The 22,020-nt window shown below is 48.2% G+C and overlaps 1 protein-coding gene and 1 long non-coding RNA gene across 3 annotated transcripts; both read right to left on the bottom strand.

Annotated features, from left to right (window-relative positions):
• Positions 1 to 5,067: 5,067 nt before the first annotated feature.
• On the bottom strand, positions 5,068 to 21,189 carry HMCES (5-hydroxymethylcytosine binding, ES cell specific). 2 transcript variants are annotated; one of them, XM_082414023.1, is made up of 7 exons: positions 21,115 to 21,189; positions 20,485 to 20,693; positions 13,814 to 13,957; positions 12,902 to 13,027; positions 10,401 to 10,582; positions 7,190 to 7,382; positions 5,068 to 5,726 (listed from the first exon to the last, which is right to left on the bottom strand). In XM_082414023.1, exons 2-7 carry the CDS (start codon positions 20,665 to 20,667, stop codon positions 5,490 to 5,492), a joined length of 1,065 nt encoding a protein of 354 aa, XP_082270149.1. In that variant the 5' UTR covers positions 20,668 to 20,693; positions 21,115 to 21,189; the 3' UTR covers positions 5,068 to 5,489. The 2 variants fall into 2 exon arrangements, with proteins under 2 accessions (XP_082270149.1, XP_082270148.1); XM_082414022.1 differs by having other exon boundaries at positions 21,040 to 21,119.
• Positions 17,713 to 20,478, bottom strand: LOC309638293. Its single transcript, XR_014251057.1, has 2 exons — positions 18,128 to 20,478; positions 17,713 to 17,839 (listed from the first exon to the last, which is right to left on the bottom strand). It is a non-coding gene; the product is annotated as an uncharacterized lncRNA (long non-coding RNA).
• Positions 21,190 to 22,020: the final 831 nt, after the last annotated feature.

Here is a 22,020-nt window from a genome sequence, read left to right as displayed (position 1 = left end):
AGCGCTCTCTCCTCCTGTGAAGCCGCCTCCTTCCTCTCACAGGGCTGGGACCCTGCCTCCCTGTGAATCTCCTCAGGGTCTCGGGTCTACCCTCTGCGCTCCTGGGTCCTACTTCTCCCTGGGCCCCGGACACCTCTGCACACACTGCAAAGGCCCCTTTCCAGGCCAAGCAGCCCGAGCGACCCAAAGAATGGGGTCTCCACCCATTCAACTGCTGGGGACCAACCCAGCTAAAGCTGTCCTCTGCCAGGACAGGGCCTGGCACTGAGCACAGGACTGAAACCCATGTCCATGTTGCCTCTGACCTTGGCGATGAGGGTATCCTGCAGAAGCTGAGACCTTTCACCCAGAGCTCAACATGTCCACACCTGGCCCAGTAGTCAGAAAAACTGAAGGAGAGTCCAGGGCAAGTAGAGTAATTGCAGGCCCAGGTGCCACTTCCCAACAAGGAGGTAAATCAGCAGCTCACCAACCAAAATGGTTGCTTCCTTCCAAATCTGGCAAGAATCTGCCTGTGGCCCACGCTACCGGGAAACCTAGAAGCGAGGGCGCTCTGGGAGAGGTAGCGCAGTGCAGCCAAACTGACACAGTACGAAGCCATCATGATTCCACACTACAGAATGGGTGCGTGTGAACTGCACCAGGGTCTCAGACACAGAGGTGCACAGGCCCCAGGCCGGGCAGGACAGCCTGCCCAGCTGGAGGACACAGACCCCCCCCTGAAGAGTCCTGCTGATGGTCTCCTCTCCAGGCAGCAATGCGGCGGAATGTGGACAGAGCTTCCCACCTTCTCAGACCTATTAGGAGCACCTGTTTCTGATTTCCCCTCCCGAGGCATGGAGGGGCGTGGGCCATCCAGGGAGGCCTGGCAGGAGGGTGCCCCGGCCGGCAGTGGTCCCACACCGGGGCTCAGACATCAGAGCCGCCTCCTGAGAATTTTTTTTTTTAAATTATTTATTTTATTTCTTTTGGCTGCGTTGGGTCTTCGTTGCTGTGCGTGGGCTTTCTCTAGTTGCGGTAAGCAGGGCCACTCTTCGTTGCGGTGCACGGGCTTCTCATTGTGGTGGCTTCTCTCGTTGCAGAGCACGGGCTCTAGGCGTGCGGGCTTCAGTAGTTGTGGCGTGCAGGCTCAGCAGTTGTGGCTCGAGGGCTCTAGAGCACAGGCTCAGTAGTTGTGGCGCACGGGCTTAGTTGCTCCGTGGCATGTGGGATCTTCCTGGACCAGGGCTTGAACCCGTGTCCCCTGCATTGGCAGGTAGATTCTTAACCACTGTGCCACCAGGGAAGTCCTTCCTGAGAATTTTTTATGTGGAAACTATAAACTTCTTTTTGTGAAACCTCCCACTTCTAAAATGTGGGCTTAGAAAAAGAAATACTCCACCTCACACCCATTAGGATGGCTACCATTAAAAAAAAAAAAAACACAAGTGTTGGTGAGAATGTGGAGAAACTGGAACTTTGTGCCCTGTTGGTGGGAATGTAAGATGGTGCAGCTGCTGGAAAACGGTATGGAGGTTCCTCAATCAAACGTAGAATTGATCCAGCAATTTTACTTCTGGGAACATACCCAAAAGCACTGAAAACAGTGACTCAAAGAGAGATCCCATGTTCATAGCAACACTATTCACAACAGCCAAAAGGTGGAAGCAACCCAGGTGTCCATCAAAGGATGATGGATGAACAGTGTGGTCTCTACACACAATGGAATATTATTCAGTCTTAAAAGGAAGTTCTGACACTTGAGACAACACGGATGAACCTGGAAGACAGCGTGCTCAGTGAAATAAGCCAGTCACAAAGGGACAAGTACTGTATGATCCCACTTATATGAGGTCCCTAGAGAAGTCAACTTCACAGAGACAGAAAGCAGGATGGTGGGTGCCAGGGGCTGGCGGGGGATGGGGAGTTAGTGTTTAATGGGGTCAGAATTTCAGTTTTGCAAGATGAAAAGAGTTCTGGGGATGGATGGTGGTGATGGTTGTACAATAATGTGAATGTACTGTATTTAATACCACTGAACTGTACACTTAAAAATGGTTGAGATGGTAAATCTTACGTCCTGTGTATTTTATCACAACTAAAAATAAATACTGTATGGCCCAAGCAAAATCATGTGTGACTCAGTGTGGCCTTCAGTCCCCACCTTTGCGATCACTCAACTTGATCTTCTATGTGGGCTGTTCTGGCTGCTTCACGAGACAAGAAGCTTTGAATGGTGGTGTCCTGATGGAGCCGGAGCCAAAGGACGCCACGCAGTGGTGACAGCAGAGACCAGGCTGCTCGTGCTGAGGGCCTGCACCAGGGTGACCACTTCCTCCCTCAGGGCTGTTCCTAGGACCCCAGAGCCTTGCTCAGTGCACGCTGCACATATGTGCTTCCTTATTCTCACTCACCTCCTCTTGCCTCTCCCAGCCCCTGGCTTTCTTCTGGCTGTCTCCATCAGGGGCAAAAAGTGTGGCACTGGGGCCCTGCCCCAGCCTGGCTGCCCTATAAAACTTTTTGTGTTATTCAGTGTGACTATACAACCCCTTTCACTGAAGCCCCAGCTCCTCCAAACAGTCCTTTAGCTTCCACTGCCCGCTGGGAGTGTTGCCTGCGGAGCCTGCAGCATGCCTCTCTTCCCTGGAGCCCCGGGACGCGAGGGGGACCCTCACCCATCACCACATGCGGGACACCATGACAAGAGGTAGGTTCTCAGTCTCCAACAACCAGCACCTGTGGCTGTGGGATCCTGGGAGTTCAACTGTGAGCACCCAGTCTCCTGATTCAGAGACGGGCAAACCAAGTCTCAGAGAGGACCAAGGACTTGGTCAGTTTTGTCTGTACTAGGGACCCTTCCATGCAGCCCGAGCCAAAGCTCCTTTCCCCAAGGAATGAGGTTCCACACCTCCCATCACGGAGTGCTCCTCATTCTGGTTGAGAAGAGGGAGAGAGTCTGAGGCCACGCATTACCCTCTCTGGTTCCCACCACCGACCTACCCTCTGGGCTCTCCTGGCAGCAAGCAGGGTCCTGTCCAAACTCTCCAAACTGAGACACCGTTCCCAGGCCAGGAGCCCCTCAGATTTGCCCTCAACTTACCTATGCCAAGCTGTGCGCTGTGGGCCAAGCCCCTCCCTTGCCTGCGTCTGTTCTGTTTGCTTCTATACAAAGCAGGACTGTGCTTCAGGTGCACAAGCTTTGCAGGAAGAGATGGATCCAGAGGGACCGCAGACAGCAGCAGGGGAGACACCCATCTACTAGAATCTGGAGTCTAGGGGACCCTCTGCCTGCTCTAAGGCTGCAGAGCAGGAAAGGGTCCCCTAAGGCCTGGAGCCGAGCCTGGTCATCGTGCAGGTAGGGTGGGGTGAGGAGGGCCTGCCAGCCGGGAGGGAGCCCAGCTGAGAGGCCAGACAGCCTCATTCAAGAGCTGTACCTCCTGCCCTGAGAACAGTTGGGGGTCCTGGTCTACTAGATCACACCACGATAGGAGACCCAACGCAGCCAAAAATAAAAATAAAATAAAAAATGAATAAATTAAAAACAAAAACAAAGGGCAGGACAGGATGCTACGCTGCTCTAACAAGCAGGAGTAAGTATTGGCAAAAGGTGGGAAAATGGTAATCACATGTCCCTGAAACTAGTGAAAATTTGGAGAGCAACTTGGCAATACCTAGTAAAGCTGATGACTCAGATAGGGGGAAAAAACTGCCGAAGGAAATGCCCAAGATGATACCATTTATGTAAACCTGAATATCACAAAACAATGTTTTGATACAAGAATGTGATTTTAACATCACATTTATGTCAAAGTATAAAAACCTGAATGAAAAGGACACAGGCTCTTGAGGACACTCTATTCTGCCTCGTAAAAGACCCCACCAAACTGAAAACCCTGAAAAAGAGTGGGGAAAAGCGAGGAGAAACAAAGGGAATTTTACTTCGTCGCTCATTAAACTTGAAGCAAATACGACAAAAGTCGTAACAGTCAACATTCTGGTAAGGTATCTGTATCTGTAAGATCTCTTACTGCAACCCCGTGCCAAAGAGCCCAGAGAAAACTGCAGGCCCCGGGAAAGCGCCCGCCGAGGTTGGTTTCCAAACCCCACCCGCCGCCGCCGCCGCCGCCGCCGCCGCCGCCACCGGAAGAATTTGGAGGCCTAGGGTCTGGAGCGGGGATCCCACCCGCCGGCGCCACTCGCCCCCATTGGCAGGAACAGCGCCGGGGCCCCGCTCTGATTGGTGAGGTTGCGATCCCTGATTTGCATAGGCCCGGCGCAGCGTGCGCAAGGCAGCCTGTGTGCGGAGGCGCCCTATCCCTCCCGCCGCCAGGACTGCGCTTGGCGGGTTCCGTCTCCCGGACGCCCGGAGGCGGGGGGGGGAGGGGGCGTGCCCGGCGCGGCCCTCCTGGAGGCTGTCCCCAGACCCCTGGGAAGGCCCCTCGGCCTCGGCGCCCCCACCGTGGGCGGCCCGCTCCTCGCCCCCCGAGGCGTGGCATCCGGTTAAGCCTGGAGGGCTGCGCGCGCAGTTAGTGCGCAGCTACGTTGCAGGAGCCTTTGCAGGCCTCCTGTTCACGTGGGCAGAAAGCGGTCCCTGCCGTCACGGACCCAGTCTTCTGGGTGGGGAGGCGTACAGTCACAACCACCCAAACATCTAATTACAGAGTGACTGGTGCCTGGGACGAGCTTGCAGAACAAACCGCGGGGGCGTTGACCAGGCTGGGGCGGATGGCCCCCAAAGCCGTGTCACCCTCCGTGCGCTGCTCCACCCAGGGGCCGCGAACCTGGGCAGGGCTCGCACCCAGACCCTACGCTCCCCACGCAGGGGTCTTGGCCTCTGCAACCCCTCGTGTTTGGCAGGCACTCTGGCTGGTGTTAAGCTAAAAGATTCGGGCAACTTTCAAGTATTACGAGTGAACAGAGACTCAATAAAGAGCGCCCCACCAAGCCTTTTTGTTGTTTCCAGAAAAGCAGTTTTGTCCACAAAACCCCCAATGCCCCACATTGTGACAAAACCATTCCCTAGGACTATGCCAGGAGAAAACAGTGAGATCCAGAGTTCTTCCCACCAGCAGCATTTTCTGAAATGTAAACAGTTTATCAAACACTTTATTCAGAAAAAAATACAATGTTTTAAGAACTTAATTCCAAAGCACTGAAAAGAGCCCGAAGGCTAAACAGAAAACAGCCTCTGCTAAGCAGTACCAGGGGACGCTGAGAACTGCCAGCAGGGTCAGACTCTGAGGGAAGGTCCCCGGGGTTCCAGGAGAGAGCTGTGGCCACAAGGGCCCCCCCCCATCATGAGTTGACGGTGGTGCCTCTCCCTTTTCCCAGGCTGCCCACCCACCCCACTGGGGCTTCCCAGTCACAGTCAGGACAGCCACTCCCCCAAGAAGCCACAACTGTTAACTAACACTGTGCTACCTCCTCCAAGCCACACCCACCCCCCCAACCTGTCGTCACCGTGGTGTTCAGCGCGGCGCACCTCGGCCTCGGCCTCTGGAAGTCCTGCGCTACTGGGTGTGAGGCCGCTTGGCCACAGGCTCCTCCTCCTTCTCCCGCTTCAGCCATTGCTCCAGGAGGTCAGCGCCGCCTCTCTTGGGGGAGAGCGGGCTCTTCTTCAAGAACTGGCTGGACCACTGGGGCACATCTGACTCTGCCTTTTGGGGTGTTTTGGTGTCTTGCTTTTTGGGTGACTTTGTGGCCAGCCATTGCAACATCTTCTGGCTGCTGCCACTTGCCTTGAGCTCCTAAGGAGAAAGAAGGAAAAGCTCAAACCACCAGCTCAAGCTTTTGGAAATAGGCCAACTCCAAGGGAAGAAAGAGGGGAAGAGGCATTAGGTATTGACCTCGGCATGGAAAATGTCACCAAGGGCCAGCTGGGGCCCCTAATCAGGAGTGGGAGGAGAGGAGCAGAGTGTGCTCCAAGGGCTGCAAGGAGGAGGGAGCAGCTCTCAGAGGAGGCTTCCCAGAGGAGGTGTGCGGGGCCAGCCAGAGAAGAGGGCTGCTGGGCACTCCAAACACGGGCAGACAATGAAGCAGTGTCAGGGAAAAGTGTGTGCTTCAGCCAAGACCAGGCAGCGTGGGGTGGGGAGGTGAGCTGGAGGGCGGGAGTCAGCAGAGGGCCGAGCGCAGCTCTCTCCCGCGGCACCGCCCTCCACACAGCCCCCTACCAGCCCTGCTCCCTCTGCTTCCTCTACACCTTCGCCAACCCCGGACTGAAGCTTCTGAGTTCACACGATGCCACCTCTCCAGAATGTGAATTCTTCTGGAGTAAAGACCATGGCAGAAATGGGGCAGTGTCTAGTGCAAAAGGAATACATACAATGACATTTTTAGAGACGGGTAATGAAAAAAAGTGTCAGGGGAGCAGGAGTTCGAGAGAACTGAAGAAAAAGGATGACACTAACAGTGAGTATGAAAACTTAATAAACTTTTAGAAAAGTGGGGAAGGGGGCAGCTGTTCTAGCCATCATTGTCCTGCACACTTCTCAGGCACCCTGAGATGCCTACTTTGGAACACTCAGACCCACGTCTTACTTCAGGTCCCTCTATGCCACTGACAAACAGTTGCTACTCCTAAACCTTCACCCCGGGTATCAGCAGGGGCCAGCTTCTGCTCTGGGACTTCCTTCTCACTGAGACCTCTTGCCTGTTCACCTTCCCTTCAAAATACATCATCTGGATCCCCGCCAATTCTAAGAAGTTAAAGTTCACGGCAGGAATGTTCTCAAATCCCCCTGAAGGGGAAAGAGGATTGGAACTCCTCCATCTTGTAGTTGGGAAAACAGAGGTGCAGAAAACAGACATAAATCACACATCTGGTTGGCGAGAGATACAGTTATGGTCAAGGGCTCCTTTGTCCTTCTCACAATCACCCTCTAGATTAGGAATCCTCAAACTTGGCTTATTATCAGACCCACCAAGGCAGCTTCTTAAAGATACAGAAGCCCAAGCCCAGCCCTGAATACTGAAGCAGTAGGTCTAGATAGAGGCTGGCATTTCCATTTTGCAACAGGTCTCCTGAGGACTCTCGAGTCACAGCCCGCTTTGAGAGTCACTGCCCTGGTCCACCTTGCCGTGCACGAGGAAGGTGAATCTGGGGTGGTCTGTATTCAGTCTCTGATTGTGCAAGGTCACAGCATGAAATGAAAAGGTCACACTGACGGCAGGCAGAAAGCTCAGGAAGGACTGTCGCAGTCAGAGGCCCTACCTTTCTGCCCAGCAAGCGGAGAGGAAGCAGGCACTCAGGAGTGTTGTTCCGGGAGCTGTTCACCACGGAGGACACTCGGTGGAAGGTGATGTTCTCCGTGGGGTGAATTAACTTCAGAGCTTCTTGAGCTGAGACCTCCCCGAAGTCCAGCCACATAGAGACTGCCTCCTCTCCATCTAGTATGGCAGGCATCCTAGCCCGTGCGGTGAAGACAGTGGTCGGGAGCGGCGGGGAGAGGCCTGGTCAGCTGAAGCGCAAACCGCCCCAAGCAGCAGCTCGCCCGCCCTCCGCGCCTCACGTGCCAGTTGCTGCCCGGTGTACCCCCCACCCCCCACCCCCAGGGACCAACAGGGCACAAAACTCAACACCAGGAGAGCCAGCTTAACAGAGTCAGATGGCAAAGACAGTGCCCCGTGCTATGAGTGGATCCACTCCAGTGTACACGCTAGCAAACTGGTGACCTTTACGACACTCCAGCCTAGACTTAAAGGGAAAATAAACCCTGGAAAACGTGTCTATCAATAATACTCTCCAGCCTTATCACCCATGGAAGATTTATCTAAGAAAGAGCTATTTATATAATTGTGAACAAAAAGAAACTATGGCTCAGAAAAGCAAAGAGCCTGCCTCAGATGACTCCTGGTACCCAGCAGATGTTAGGAAAAGATCCCTTGTTTAGCCCCCAATTTTATGTTCTGGGCCAATGCAAAGAATGTACACACTTCATTGGTGGGTGGTACAGATAGGAGATAAATGCGTTAACATCTATTTTAATAATTATTATTACTTCAACAAGTCAAACATTTTAGTTTATTTTAATTTAATTAATTTTTTTGGCCGCACTGCACGGCTTATGGGATTCTTAGTTCCCCGACCAGAGATCGAACCCGGGCCCTCAGCAGTGGAAGCACAGAGTCCTAACCACTGGATCGCCAGGGAATTCCTCCAAACAGGTACTTTTAAAAAGTGTTTTAAGGGACTTCCCTGGTGGTGCAGTGGTTGGGACTCCAAGCTCCCAATGCAGGGGGCCCAGGTTCGATCCCTGGTCAGGGAACTAGATCTCACACACGTGCCGCAACTGAGAGTTTGCATGCCACAACTAAGGAGCCCACATGCTGCAACTAAGGAGCCCACCTGCTACAACTAAGACCTGAGGCAACCAAATAAATTTAAATAAATCAATAAATATTAAGGAAAAAAAAGGGTATTTTAAGATCTTTGAAATCCAGATGCATTTTATGATGAATGGCATCTCTGCACTGTATCACACTTTAATTGGCAATAATTGGCAGCACTTTATTTTTCTTAACAATGTATAAAACAGTGGTACAAAATCTTAGATTAGATGAAATAGGAATTTATTTTAAGGTGAATTAGCAAAAACTAGAACTATTATATCCCATGAAAGCATCACTTCAGAGAGAACGCTTAGGACAAGAGGGCTAAAATCGGTAATCCAGTGTGTGCAGCACTGCGTTCTTTCCAGCAAAAGATCATAAAATTACTTCCGAGGACACTCAGATCTGGCAAAAACTGTGAAAGTGTTACACAAGTATAGTCAGTTCTGCTAACGTTTGTTTTTTATTTTATTAAATATATTTTTAAAATATTTATTTATTTATTTATTTGGCTGCTTTGGGTCTTAGTTGCAGCACACAGGATCTTTGTTGCTTTGTGCGGGATCTTCGCTGCAGCATGAGAACTCTTAGTTGCGGCATGCATGTGGGACCTAGTTCCCTGACCAGGGATCGAACCCGGGCCCCCTGCATTGGGAGCGCAGAGTCTTAGCCACTGGACCACCAGGGAAGTCCTGTAACGCTTGTTTTTAAAATGAAAATCTGTTCCAATGTGATTGATCTATTAGAACATAATGCAGATTTTGCCTTTGCTTATATACGGTTTTGTCTGTGAGAAACACAAAGTGAACACAGAAAACTGCACCCCGCTGAACTGAGCCTTGTAAGAGTACACAAAATGCACACATCTCAAACACTGACGGCTACCTTGGCTCACTGCATATTATCCTCCAAAGTTGTGTTCTGTTCTCATTTTGCATTTGTAAACTTTTCTCTATATTAAAAAAACTATTCATTCAACATCTCAAACATGTCTAAGCTTCCTGGCTCAAACACGCTAAGCAGTGCATGCAAACAGAAAACTTGTAAGTCTTGACGAGAAGCTTGAAATAATAATAAAGCGTCTTGAAAGCAAGAAGAGAACATGTGATATCTCCCGAGCAACAGACATAAAGGATCCACAACAGTAACAGGGCTGGGAAAAAAGGAATATCCACGGCTGGAACAATTGCAAGAAGTGTTATAAAGTCAATACCAGCCAGGTCTGAAGGAATAGAAGCAATGGAAAGATATGGACTGAAAGCCGAACAGTAAAAAAACTAAAAAACTGGAAGCTTTCTCACAAAGAGAATGCCCTCTCTATACACAAAGACCACACAAACACCACAGAGAGGTGGCTCCTCTTAGTGCTAGTAATGGCTGTTTTGGTGGCCCCAAACACTGCTGCCATTTCCAGAGCTCTCAGCTGTTGGGAGAAGACATGAGTACAGATGAAGATGCTGTTAAGGAATTTCCACTAGTGATACTGAAGTTAATTGGAGGAGGCCACACATTGGACCAAAATGTGCAGTTTTGATTAAATACGTATCTATTATAAAGGCATGCCTCGAAGGAACAACGTTTCAAAGGCAGAAGAACATGCCCCAGGATTTAAGACTGCAAAAGACGATAATTTTGCAGAATCTTCCTTCTACCACTGCACAATAACACAAGCTGCAACTCTTGCGACACTCACTTCCACAAGTCAGTTTCAGGTCTTTCTAAGGTAAAGTGCCATATTTATTGTAATATCTATGTACTTCTTAACCACTTAATGCATGGAACGATAGTACTGTTTTTACTAGATTCCTTTTTTTTTTTTTTTTTTACTGTGTCACTGACAAAATTTTTAAGTGTTGTCCCCTTAGTCCCACTTTTCCCGTAAGTCCTATGGTTTTCATAGTGCAATTTTGCATAGTGTGGTGATTTTTAGGAATGCATATCATGTTACAGCCAAACTGACTACACTTTGTGAAGCAACTGTCTTACTTTCCTACTCTCTAAATCTGTGCGTACAGAAGCTGCCTATCTAAAAGCAAAGAGGACAAACCCTGCCCTGAATCCTTTTGGACCCAGGCATGAGAAGTGTGACTTGCCTGTGGTGGATGCCATTCAAGCCTTTGCAAGAATCCACTGTGATGATAGTGTAAGAATACAGGCAGTCTCCTCCCTCCGGGGGCTCCCAGCAGTCAAAGAGCCCGGCCATTGTCAGCGGCCTCCAGTTGTCCCAGACTTTCTCCCAGTCCTCAGGGCCATCTGCAGCACCAAAGCTCTCTGACTGGAAGCAAAATCCATGGTAGATTAGATACTCAGCAGCCGCCTTCCCCCTGCAGGTTGGGTACTAGTACAGACTTGAGAGCATGGCGATCATTTCAGAAGTAATTCAGCCCATGCCTTTAGCATGGGTCCTCTTGATCCACTGTCGCAGAAGGAAAGAGGCTTGGTGGCAGATACTCACTGAAGCAATAGATTTATGGCTCCTTAATGCTTTCACAATACAGTTTAACACCTTCAGTGGCTATTCAGGCCTTCCATGATCTGGATAATCATTCCGGCTTTCAATTACAATGTTAACTTGAATTAAGCCCAGCTATTTCTAAATGATGCCCTCATGCAATTTCATGCCCCTCTATCTCGCAGAAGCAACTTTCCTCTGCCCCAAAGGTCTTCCCTTCCCTTTTTCATCATGCCAACTCCTACTTGCCATTTAAGATTCAGTTCAAGGCCTAGAATACAGAAAGCTGGAAAGTGTCACCTCCACCCTAACAAAAAAAAAGGTAGAGAATCTAAATAACCATAACTTAAACTCATCAGAGAACTGAGGTCACAGGGCAACCAATTAACCTGAACTTTATGGAAAGACAGGGTCATCCAAGAGGAGATGAGACACCAGTACTGGCTTCCCAGTGGTCACAGAAGGAAAACAAGGCCTCCTTCATGCAGCAGGTAAGAATTCAGATAAAATTATCATCCAATTGCTCGATGCAGAGTGTGGGCTAGCCTGAGAGCACCCCTGGGGGCTGCAGACATCAGGGAAGTTTGCCTCAGCTTGCAGACCACCCTCCACAGGTGCTATCGAGAGAGACTGGGGGCAGGGGACTGGAGAAAGCTTCCTTGCCAATGTGTGCTAGACACGGGAGCTCTTTTGCCTCAGGGATGGTGAGAAGCCTCAGCTGGTCACTTCTCCTCTAAAGAACAAAAACCTTAAGGGGCCAGGGGAAAAGGGATAAATCCTATCGCTCCTAAGATACAGGTAAAGACCCCCTGAAGCTGGAAAAGGGCAAAAGAAAAAAACCCTCTACGCCCCTGGGGAAGGAGCAGGATCACTGAGAAAGCTTGAGCCTGAGAGCCGGGGACACCGCTCTGCTTAAGACTGAGACTGAACCAAGACAATGGAGAACTCTCTCCACCTCCCTGCACACCAAATGACAAGCAACAGCAGTCTATCTCTGGGGGAGGGGCAAGAGCATGGAGAGAGCCTCTGGAAGGCACAGGCTCAAAGGGACGTAACAACAGCTGCAGGGAGCAGGGCTACTGAGAAAAACCCTCTGGAAAACCAACCCTTAACCTAAACACAAGGTGACAGCAGAGAAATATTTAAAGCCTGTGGTGCACAACAAAACCAAACCCAGTTCAGCTCCGGACAAGATCAACTCAACCTCGGACATTAATGGCCTAATAAAACAATAAACAGGGACTTCCCTGCTGGCGCAGTGTTTAAGAATCCGCCTGCCAGTGCAGGCAACGTGGGTTCGATCCCTGGTCTGGGAAGATCCCACATACAGCAGAGCAACTAAGCCCGTGCGCCACAACTACTGAAGCCCGCGCGCCTAGAGCCCGTGCTCCGCAACAAGAGAAGCCACCGCGATGAGAAGCCCGCACACGGCAATGAAGAGCAGCCCCCGCTCGCCACAACTAGAGAAAGCCTGCGCGCAGCAACGAAGACCCAAGGCAGCCAAAAAAGAATAAACATATCCATTTCCAGACACAAATATTATTGATCTCAGTCTCTGTCCTATCTACTATGTCTGGCAATCAATAAAAAATTATAAGACATACAAAAAGCCAAAAATAACCAATGAATTGCCAAGATATATAGAAATCAACAGGACCAGACTCAACAGATTACATTTCCCAAATGGTGAAACTATCAGACAGGAATTTAAGTGTAATTACTATATATATATATTAGCTATGTATTACATATATATATATATATATATATATATAATAGCTCTTATAGAAAAGGTAGACAACATGCATGAACAGGCAGATAAGCAATTTCAGTGAAATAAGAAAGAACAGTGAACTTAAAAACAGGTCAGTAAAAATCACTCAAACTGAAACACAGAGAAAAAAGAATGAAATATACATAAGAGCACATCCAAAAACTATGGGACAATATCAAACCGTCTAACACATATATAATTAGAATGCCAGAAAGAGAAGAGAAAATGGGGCAGAAGAAATAGTTGAATAGATAATGGCTGAGAATTTTCAAAAAAATAGGAAAGACATCAAACCAAAAATGCAAGAAGCTCAGAGAACATACCAAACACACAAAGACACAGACACAGATATACACTGCTGATGATACCTTTTCTGTTTTGACTTGGGGGAAGTAGATGAAGTAGGGCTGCGTCCGGTTTGTTCTCTGACCTCGCTGCCACTCATAGAAACCATCTGCTAAAACAACACAGCGTCTTCCCTTTCCCAGAGGCACCTGAGGGAAAACATGAGCAAGATATGGTCTTAGTGATGGAAACATGTTTCATGGACTTAAAATCTCAGGTCTGCCAATGTGTGACCTCAGAGTAGTTAATTCCTCTGTATGTCACATTTCTTATGTATAAAGTCACACTTACACAGATGTTGAAAAGATTAAATAATGTACATAGCAGGAAACAGGCACTGTGGTAGCTAGTCTCCAAAGCTGGCCCCCCAGAGAACCACGCCTACCAATATTCACATACTATGTAGTCCCCTCCCTCAGTGATCTCAGGCTGGCTCTGTATGACCAACAGAACGCAGCAGAAGTGACGCTGTTATGATTTCCAAGGCAAGGTCACAAAGCCCTGCAGCTCCTGCCCTGCTCCCTTGGATGGTGAACTCTGGATAAGCCAGATGCCATGTGAGATGCCTGACCACCTTGACACCCCCTAGCAGGCACATGGAAAGGCCTCCAGTTGTTCTACTCATCCCAGCTGAGGTGTCACACATGTGGGTTAAGAAGCCACCTGGGACATCCAGCTGTCATCTGATTAGAACTACATGAGAACCTCTGGTTGAGTAAAAACTGTCTAGTTGAGCCCAGGCAGCCCATGGTTTATTATGAGAAATAATAAACTGTTGTCTTGGCATGCTTTGTCACACAGTAATAAAGAGAACAGCACTCTACATTAATAACTGGGAACACACTTTGGAACTATTTCTCAGGTATATAAGGCACTAATAGTTCTGTTAGATAAAATATCAGAATATGTGCCTTTTCCCTAGACCAGCTACCTACCTTAAAGGACCGTTTCTCCATTATGGTATCACTACGACAGTTGCTAGTGTTGTACTGCAGCTTGGAAGGATCAGCTTCTTTAAACCAAGATGGGACCAAGCCCCACCGCATGGGAGCAATGATACGCTCAGATGAGTCTGCGCCCTGCCACGAAAAAGGTTAAGATCCAGTGAGGAGATCATAATGAAATTTAGAAAACCTAATTCAGTACATGCATTACATTACTACTAGTATCAAAATACAAAGAGGATTATTAATAGGGAAAGATTCTACTTGAAAACAATTTTAATGACGTATCATGATGTGAGTAATTTGAGTTCTCTAGCAACCATATTTATTAGAATGTATGACATTCTGCTTGGGTAGGATGGGGGATACAAAGAGCTTTAATTTCTGTAAACTTTTAATGAGTGCCTACTGCAGGAGAGACATAGTACCAGGCCCTGCACTTCACATGGCCCCAGCTCTCAAGAAGCACACGTTACAGGCAACCATCATACAAAAAGGTACATGCTATGATTAAGGGATACATAGGGTAGTATGGGGGCACATGGAAGGTGCTTAACCTCAAAGGGCTTGCACTATAACTCGTGAGGCCGCACAGACATTAAAAATATGAAGTGATAAGATACCATAGGCTAAGGGCCATATAAGTGGTACACACAAGGAGTGTCAAAAAAGTTCAGTGGAGAGTGATCTGTGAGAGGTGGAATGGAGAAGTATTATCAACTCCTTGGGAAGGGCAGAGGGGAAGGAATAGGGTGAGGTGGTTCTTGGATTGGATCCCACAAGAGGTATAGGAATCAGACAGAGAAGAGATGGGAGGAAAGACCAGATATGAAATTAGAGGCCGTGTCAAGAATGTGCAGGAAGTGGTTTTGTGCAGCCAAGTTATAGCAAGCCTGAGGATGCTATTTGTAGGAAGGCCTGCTTACAGGATTGGCCCTCAGTTAGGATCTGAGAACTTGGATTTTTAGTGTTTCCACCTTTCCCTAACTGATAAAGATGGTATACTATGCCTACTTTGTGCAAAAAATGACGTTTATGCTGAGTACCTGTTTTCCTTCTAGGAGTCTAGAACTTTGGTACTTGCCAGGCAGAGAGTGCCTAGATGACCAGCCCCCGACAAAAACCTTGGGCCTAAGTTTCTAATGGGTTTCCCTGGGCAGAAACACTGCACGTTACTACATTTTTCACTGCTGGAGAGAAAACATGCTTGGTGTGTCCCCTCACAGGAAGGAGAAACGATAAGGAAGCTTGTGCATGAATTTCTCCAGATTTCTACTTGTTTCTTTTCCCTTGCTGATTCTACTGTGTATGCTTTCACTGTAATAAAGCTTAGCCACGTCACATGCTGAGTCCTTCGAACGCACCTCCGAATGTGGGGGTAGTCTTGGGGCCTCACCCTCAACACATGGTTGTTAAACTTTTTTGGGGTAACTGGTCCCTTGAGAATTTGATGAAATCTATAGATTAAAACGCACACACACACGCACACACACTATTCTCACGGTGTACTACACTGAGTTGGAAGACACCAGTGAGCAGAGAGTACATTTTAGGTTCTACTAGGGTGGTACAGTAGGTCTGGTGACAGTAGTGAGAATAAAAGACATTCAAAAGATAGAAAGAAAAAAGAAGAAAAGAAATTGTGGTGTCAAATGGACAAAGAAAACAGGGATGATTAAGTTTTCAGGCCCAGAAGCCTGAAATAATGACGGTGCTATTGAACAAAAGAGAAAAATCCGAAAAGAGGTTTGATGTGGGGAAAGATCACATGTTGAATTTCAGGTAACAGCGGGAAGTCTGTGGCAGCTTAGAAAAAGGGTCCCAAAGTCTTTGACGCTTCTCCCATCAAGAGCTGTGTGGGGGACCTATGTGCCCTTTTCTTGAATCTGGACGGGCCTGTGACCTGCTTCTATCCAACAGAATGTGGCACGAGTGACACTGTATGATTTCTAAGGCTAAGTCAGAAAAGGTTTTTCAGCTTCCTCCTTGTTTGCTGAGACACTGCCTTCGCTGCCCTGAGCTGCCATATAAGAAATCCAGCCACCTTGGTGAAAAAGCCCAGGCTTTGTGGAGAGGCCACATGTAGGGGCTTTGGTCAAAAGCCTCAGTTCAGAGCCAACATCAACTGCCAGATAAGAGAGTGAAGATGCCTCTAGATCAGATGTTGGTAAACTTTTCTCTAAAAGGCTAACTATTAAGTACTGTAGACTTTACAGTCTTTGTTATAAACGCTATTATAGGGACAGAGCAGCCATAGACAACTGATAAATGGATGTTGCTCTGTCCCATAAAATTTCATTTACAAAAATGATCAGAGGGCCCTAGTTTTCTGCCTCCTGCTCTAGATGATTCTAGCCCCAATGCCTTCTCAGCTGAGGCCCCAGACTCCAGGTTAGAGACAAACCATACCTGCAATGCCTTCTCCTAATTCCTCACTGGTGAACGTAATATAAAGGTTGTTCTGAGTTACTGGAATAAAATCCACGGACAGAGGTTTACTATGTCCAACAAGCATGTGGAATTAAAGCTTAGGAGAGAGGCAGCATGGTACAGAGAATGGGTCAGCAAACTTTGTCTGTAATGGACCAGACAGTAAATATTTTTGGCTTTCTGAGTCCACACAGTCTCTGCTGCAATTCAACTCAACTCTGCCACCATTGGTAGTGTGAAAGCAGCCAAAGAACAAGTGAGCATGGCTGTATTCTAATAAAACTTTATTGATAAAAACAGGCAGTGAGCCAGATTTGGTCTGAGGACCATGGTTTGCCAACCTCTGGTATAAAGGAAAGAAAACGGCCTTTGTAGGAAGACCCTGGTTCAAAAGTCCCTTCTCTGCTACTTATGAGGTTAGATGTGTGGCATGGAATAAGCACACTAATTGTAGTTTAATATTTTTTGAGGTTATGATGAAAAAGAAACAGCAAAATCTTCTACACAAAGGTGACTGGTAAAGCCATTAGGATAAAGTTTCTTAGAGAGCAAATCAATCACAGGATCAAACCTGGGGGTACAAAAACAAAAAGGAGAAATGAGGAAAAAGTGCAGTCCAACAAAAAGTTCCTAGAGAGATAAAAGCAGAATGAAAAAAGTTGAGAGGATGGAATTCCAAGAGGGGAACTGTCAGTAGTAGTGTCTTAGAAGGGCTTCCCTTTTTTTTTCTCTTAAATTTATTTGGCTGCACCGGGTCTTAGTTGCAGCACGTGGGATCTTTAGTTGCGGCATGCGGGATCTAGTTCCCTGACCAGGGATCGCACTGGGATCGCGGAGTCTTAACCACTGGACCACCAGGGAAGTCCTGGGCTTCCCTTTTGTTTAAAGCTAATTCCTCCACTGTGCTCTTCACAGGATCCTGTCCCACTTCTTTCAATATCTTGCCTGTATTAGTTAATCCCCTTGCCATATACACACACACACACACACACACACACACACACACACACACATACACAACACAGACCCATTCTTGTTATACATGGCAGGTAGGTTGTACAAAGTTGCCAAGAACACTGAAGTAGGGAACACTGAACTGCGGCTCTTAGGGGAAACACCGTTAGGTTGCCAGGAACCTATAGTGACAACATTTTCATCAACTGATCAATATACAACCTTGTCTTCTGTGTGTTTTTAACATATTTATTATTATATGTTAAACTTTATTTAACATATATTGTTGGTTCATTAATGTTGAATTCATGACCAGCAGCCACAGTAACTCATGCCTGAACGAAGCGTCTCTAACACATGTATTTTCTCTGTAAGGCATATTACGCCCTTCTTGCATTTAGGAGTTCTAGTCTGCACTTTACCACTATGCTTGGGGACAATTTTAAACACTAAGATCACCAACAAAAAGCATAGAAATGCAAAAAACATGGCAATAAACAGATCTAAAAAAAGACACTTGTTTATAGTATAAAAAGTGAAACAAGAAAGTAGAACTTCATCTTACTTGATCTCAGTTAGGAATACATATTTGGGTAACTTGAATATTTCACCACTCTGTATGTCCACGAATGACTACAAAAGCATCATGAGTATTATTTTGGGGGTTACAAAGTAGGCAAGTAGGCAAATTTACCAACACAGAATCTATGAAGAATGAGGATCAACTGTACGTATGTATACATATATACATACACACATATATACATACATGCATGCATACATGCATGCATACGTATATACATACATATATACACGCATACATATATACCTACATACATATATACATGCATACATACATACATATATACATGCACACATATATACATGTATATATACATACATACATATATACATACATACATATATACATGCATGTGTTGCTTCCTCCTTAAAGACAGAAGCAGCCTTTAAAACCAATAAACGAGCTCGCAGGATAACTAAGGAAAAGGTGATCCTGGAAGAAATGGTAGGGTAGAGAAGGAAGGAAGAGAAAGAATGTGTGAAAACACAGAGCTTTTGTAAATCCTCTTTCTCTTCCGGAATCAAATGTGTCAAATGTACCTTCCAAGCAGAAGGGCTCCCCTGAACAAAGCATAAATGAAAATAAGAGATAACATTATCTCACAGCCAACTAAACAATCTCGCATCAGAAATTTACAAGACAAAACTCTAGATCTGAGGTTCTGGACACGGGACAATTCTGACACCGCCCCCCCCCCCACCTTCACTTCACCAAGCCCGGGGGTGAGGGCTGGCCCACTGGCATCGAGTGGGTATATCGTGTGGGTATTTGGCAATGTCAGGAGACATTTTTGGTTATGATGACCTAGGGAAAACTGGCATCTACTGGGTAGAGGCCAGTGACGCTGCTAAACATTCTACAAGGCACAGGTCAGCTTCCCACAACAATTATCCCACTTAAAATGTCAATAGTGCCAAGGCTGAGAAATCATGCTCGTACGAATTCCACTGATCACCTTTAACCTGAGTGTGTTCAATGGACAACTGTAAACCAAACCCAAATACAGGGCTGCCCCATACTGGGAGCAATGAATAGAAAGCAGCTTCTAAGCCAAAATACTGAAAATATTGCTCAATATTAGTCATCTTTTCCTCTACCCTCTTGGACTTGTAACCTGAACAGCTGGTAGCACCGGGGGTAGATAAATGAAAGAGGAAGTAACTTGCAAGTCAGTGGCTTCAAATGCAAATGTTACAATCTATACACATGTGCTGACATTGATGATACGGATTAGTGATCTGAAATAGTTCTATTTTCGCTTTACAATTTACGATGTTCATTTTCAGATAAATGAAACCTCAAATATTTATCAAAATTAGGAAACCCTAGCAATCTTTATAAAATTTATTGGAGATGTGGAGTCAAAACATTCCATCAGCAAACTGACATCACTGACAGAAGAGGAGGGCTATGCGTGCTTAGGGGCTCCACCTTCCCCATTCCTAGTTCCAGGAAGTATCCACTGGAGTGGGAACAGTGGACGGGACCTCGGTACCAGCTCTTCCCTCACTGCCTGGGTAACCCAGGACCACTCACAATCCTTCTACACTTCTGTGTTTACATCTGTTAAAGTTTTCTTCCAGCTAACATTCATTCTATAATTTTAATGATGTGGTACAAAGAGAACCAAGGCTAAAAAATAAGAAACCTCACACAGTTAATCCTTCTTTCTCTTCAAATTATGCCTCCCTCTGAAACGTTTTATTTTTTCCTTTCCCAGTCAAGGTTCCCCATGATATTGATTTTACTTTGATTTGCCTCTCATTAAAAAAAGTCTGTTTAGTTTCAACAAGTATGCATCCACTAAAAATGGCTCGAGAATGAACTATTTCATGTAAATGGCTTCATTCAACCAAAAAGATCAAAGTCATCTGGTATTTTTTTTTCCTAAAATAATCTGATCCCTGTAACGGAAAAATGAATCTTTTTTGACTATCATATTATCACAACAGTTCTGAAGAGTATGCAGCAGGGGTATAATCAATTGTATCAAGTGACTTAAGCATTATGGATCAGAAAGAATAAAAATCCAAGATGGAAACAATCAGGATTTTAAAAAACATATCAAGGATATTTAAAATATTTAAGGCATGGAAGAACTACTAATTTCTGGAATGAAGCATTTTTATTACACTGAAGGTATGCATGCATACAGACACACACTCCCCCTCTTTCAGGAGATAAAGCCAAGAACCAAAACATGATTATAAATTATCGGCCACTCCAACACTACAGAAGTAGATTCTACCAAGATAAAGAATGCAATTAAACTTCCGAATACCAAACCAAATACCTCTGTTCCTAACTTCAGTAAAAGACAAACATAAAAAGATTGAAGACGCAAGCAGAAAGAATAGAAACTTAAATGTTCAAGAAACGTCAGAGGTGTTTTTAGACTAGCTAGTCTTAATCCTGCCCTAAACCCAGAGATTCTGACTTCGCTGCACTCATAAGGGGCATGGAAATCCTTTCTTTTTTTTTTTTTTTTTTAAAGATATTGAAAGGTCCCTGATGATCAGTGAGGCCTGAAAGACGCTCCCTTAAACAGTGCTTTCAAATGCATATGAACCGGGCAGGCAGCAGGGCTGGCGCGCCTCGTGCAGAGCAGCACGCAGCTGGGGCCCCAGGAACAGTGACCAGTTCCGGAGGCGTCAGCACAGGCGCAGCGGCGGGCGCAGGGCAGGTCCGCGCTCACCTTCTCCACGTGCAGCCGGGACAGGAGCACCGGGCTGCTGGACTGCGGGCTCTTGTTGTACGACGGGCAGTACCGGTCCGGGTCCCTCCACTCTGGGAGTCGCCGTTGGCCCTGCCGGTCCCGGTAGGCGCAGGCCCGGGCGAGGACCTCCTTGGGCAGGTGGCAGGACGTCCGCCCGCACATCCTCGGCGCTGCGAACACCGCGGGCCCTGGACGCGAGGACGGGGTTCGAGCGCCTCAGACGCGGGTCTCGGGCCTCGGCCCCCTGGGTCTCCCTCCCCGCCCCGCCCCGCCCCACCCTACCCCCACCCCAGGCCCGCGCGCCGGGCTCACAGGGACACCTCCCGCCCCGCGGCCCGGCCGGGCGAGGAAAGGAAGCTTCTCGGCCCGGGGCTCCTCCTGCCCCGCAGGCCCCGGCCTCCCCCGCTCCGACCCGCTCCCTCCGGGACCGCTGACCCCGAGGACCGCGCCCCACCCCCCCCACCCCCGCCGCCCGTCCGGTCTCACTTCCCCCTCAGGCCCGCCGCCCTCCCATCCCGCCTCGGCCCCGCTCACCGCCGCTCAGGCCCCGTCCGTCCCACTTCGCCTCCCCCTCAGGCCCGCCTGCCCGTCCGCCCGTCCCCTCCTCACCTCCACCTCAGACCCAGCGTCCGCGTCGCTCTCGGCGCGCCCGCGTTCCCCGCGCCAGGCCCCGCCCCCCACGCCAGGCCCCGCCCCCGCAGGCCGCCCCGCCCCCAGCAGGCCGCCCCAACCCTCAGCGGCCGGCGGTTCCGCCTAGCGCTGGGGCTTCTTCCCCTCCCGCACCGTGCAGAGGGTTGGGGCTGTGGGACCTGACAATCCTGAAGGAGCCCGAGCAGGAGCCGCTGATTGTCTCGAGGACTCGTCCTCCGTATGGGCTGTTCCCCTGCGGGGTTAACTCCCTCCCAGGGCGAACCTCGGGAATGGGCCGGGGAGGGTCCCGAGGGTGCAGGCTGGCAGAGACCCTAGATGCGACCCGGGGGCCTGCAGCCCCTCTCCGTACAGCGGGAACCACAACTCCAGGGCACCGGGTTCTCGTAGGGGTGAAATCGGGAAATTTTCTTTACTTCGCAGTCTTACTAACGGCCCATAGTTTCGGGCAAAAATTGAAAAACCATCCGGAAAACTGCCATGGATCGCACAAGTCACTGTGAAACTTCGGTGGGCACCACAACACTTTCCAAGGCCCCACATTTCCCCCACCCCCAAACCGGAATCTCTAAGGGTTGAGGCCTATGTTTTTTAAAAATAGGCTTTACAGGTGTATGTCAGCCACAAAATTGGCAAACCACCTGGCTTGTGTTTAAAAGCCCAGCAGAGGAAACGAGTGACTTCTGCTAAGTTAGGGCTGTTCCTCCGGCGGAAGTGCACCGGCCACCTCAGACCCGGCACTAGGCAACAGCCAGGTAATCCACCCAAATCCTCCGGCCTCACTCATGTCCTATAAAAGGAGGGTGGTTTAAGGGCAAAGGCTCAACGCCTGCCAGCTGCTGTCATTCCCTCAGCAAACCTGCACTG

Source organism: Balaenoptera physalus (assembly GCF_965194825.1).
Source record: "Balaenoptera physalus genome assembly, chromosome: 11".
In the NCBI taxonomy this organism is placed as follows: Eukaryota; Metazoa; Chordata; class Mammalia; order Artiodactyla; family Balaenopteridae; genus Balaenoptera; species Balaenoptera physalus.
Note: the sequence above shows the minus strand (reverse complement) of the source record. Positions and strands in the feature narration are given on the sequence as shown.

What these genes read in the sequence shown, in the direction of transcription:
- HMCES (XM_082414023.1), bottom strand. Translation starts at nt 20,667, where the DNA reads ATGTGCGGGCGGACGTCCTGCCACCTGCCCAAGGAGGTCCTCGCCCGG. An exon ending in TGGAGAAACGGTCCTTTAAG is followed by an intron (nt 13,028 to 13,813) that starts GTAGGTAGCTGG and finishes GTTTTCCCTCAG; the next exon opens with GTGCCTCTGGGAAAGGGAAG. An exon ending in TTGAATGGCATCCACCACAG is followed by an intron (nt 7,383 to 10,400) that starts GCAAGTCACACT and finishes CGCACGGGCTAG; the next exon opens with GATGCCTGCCATACTAGATG.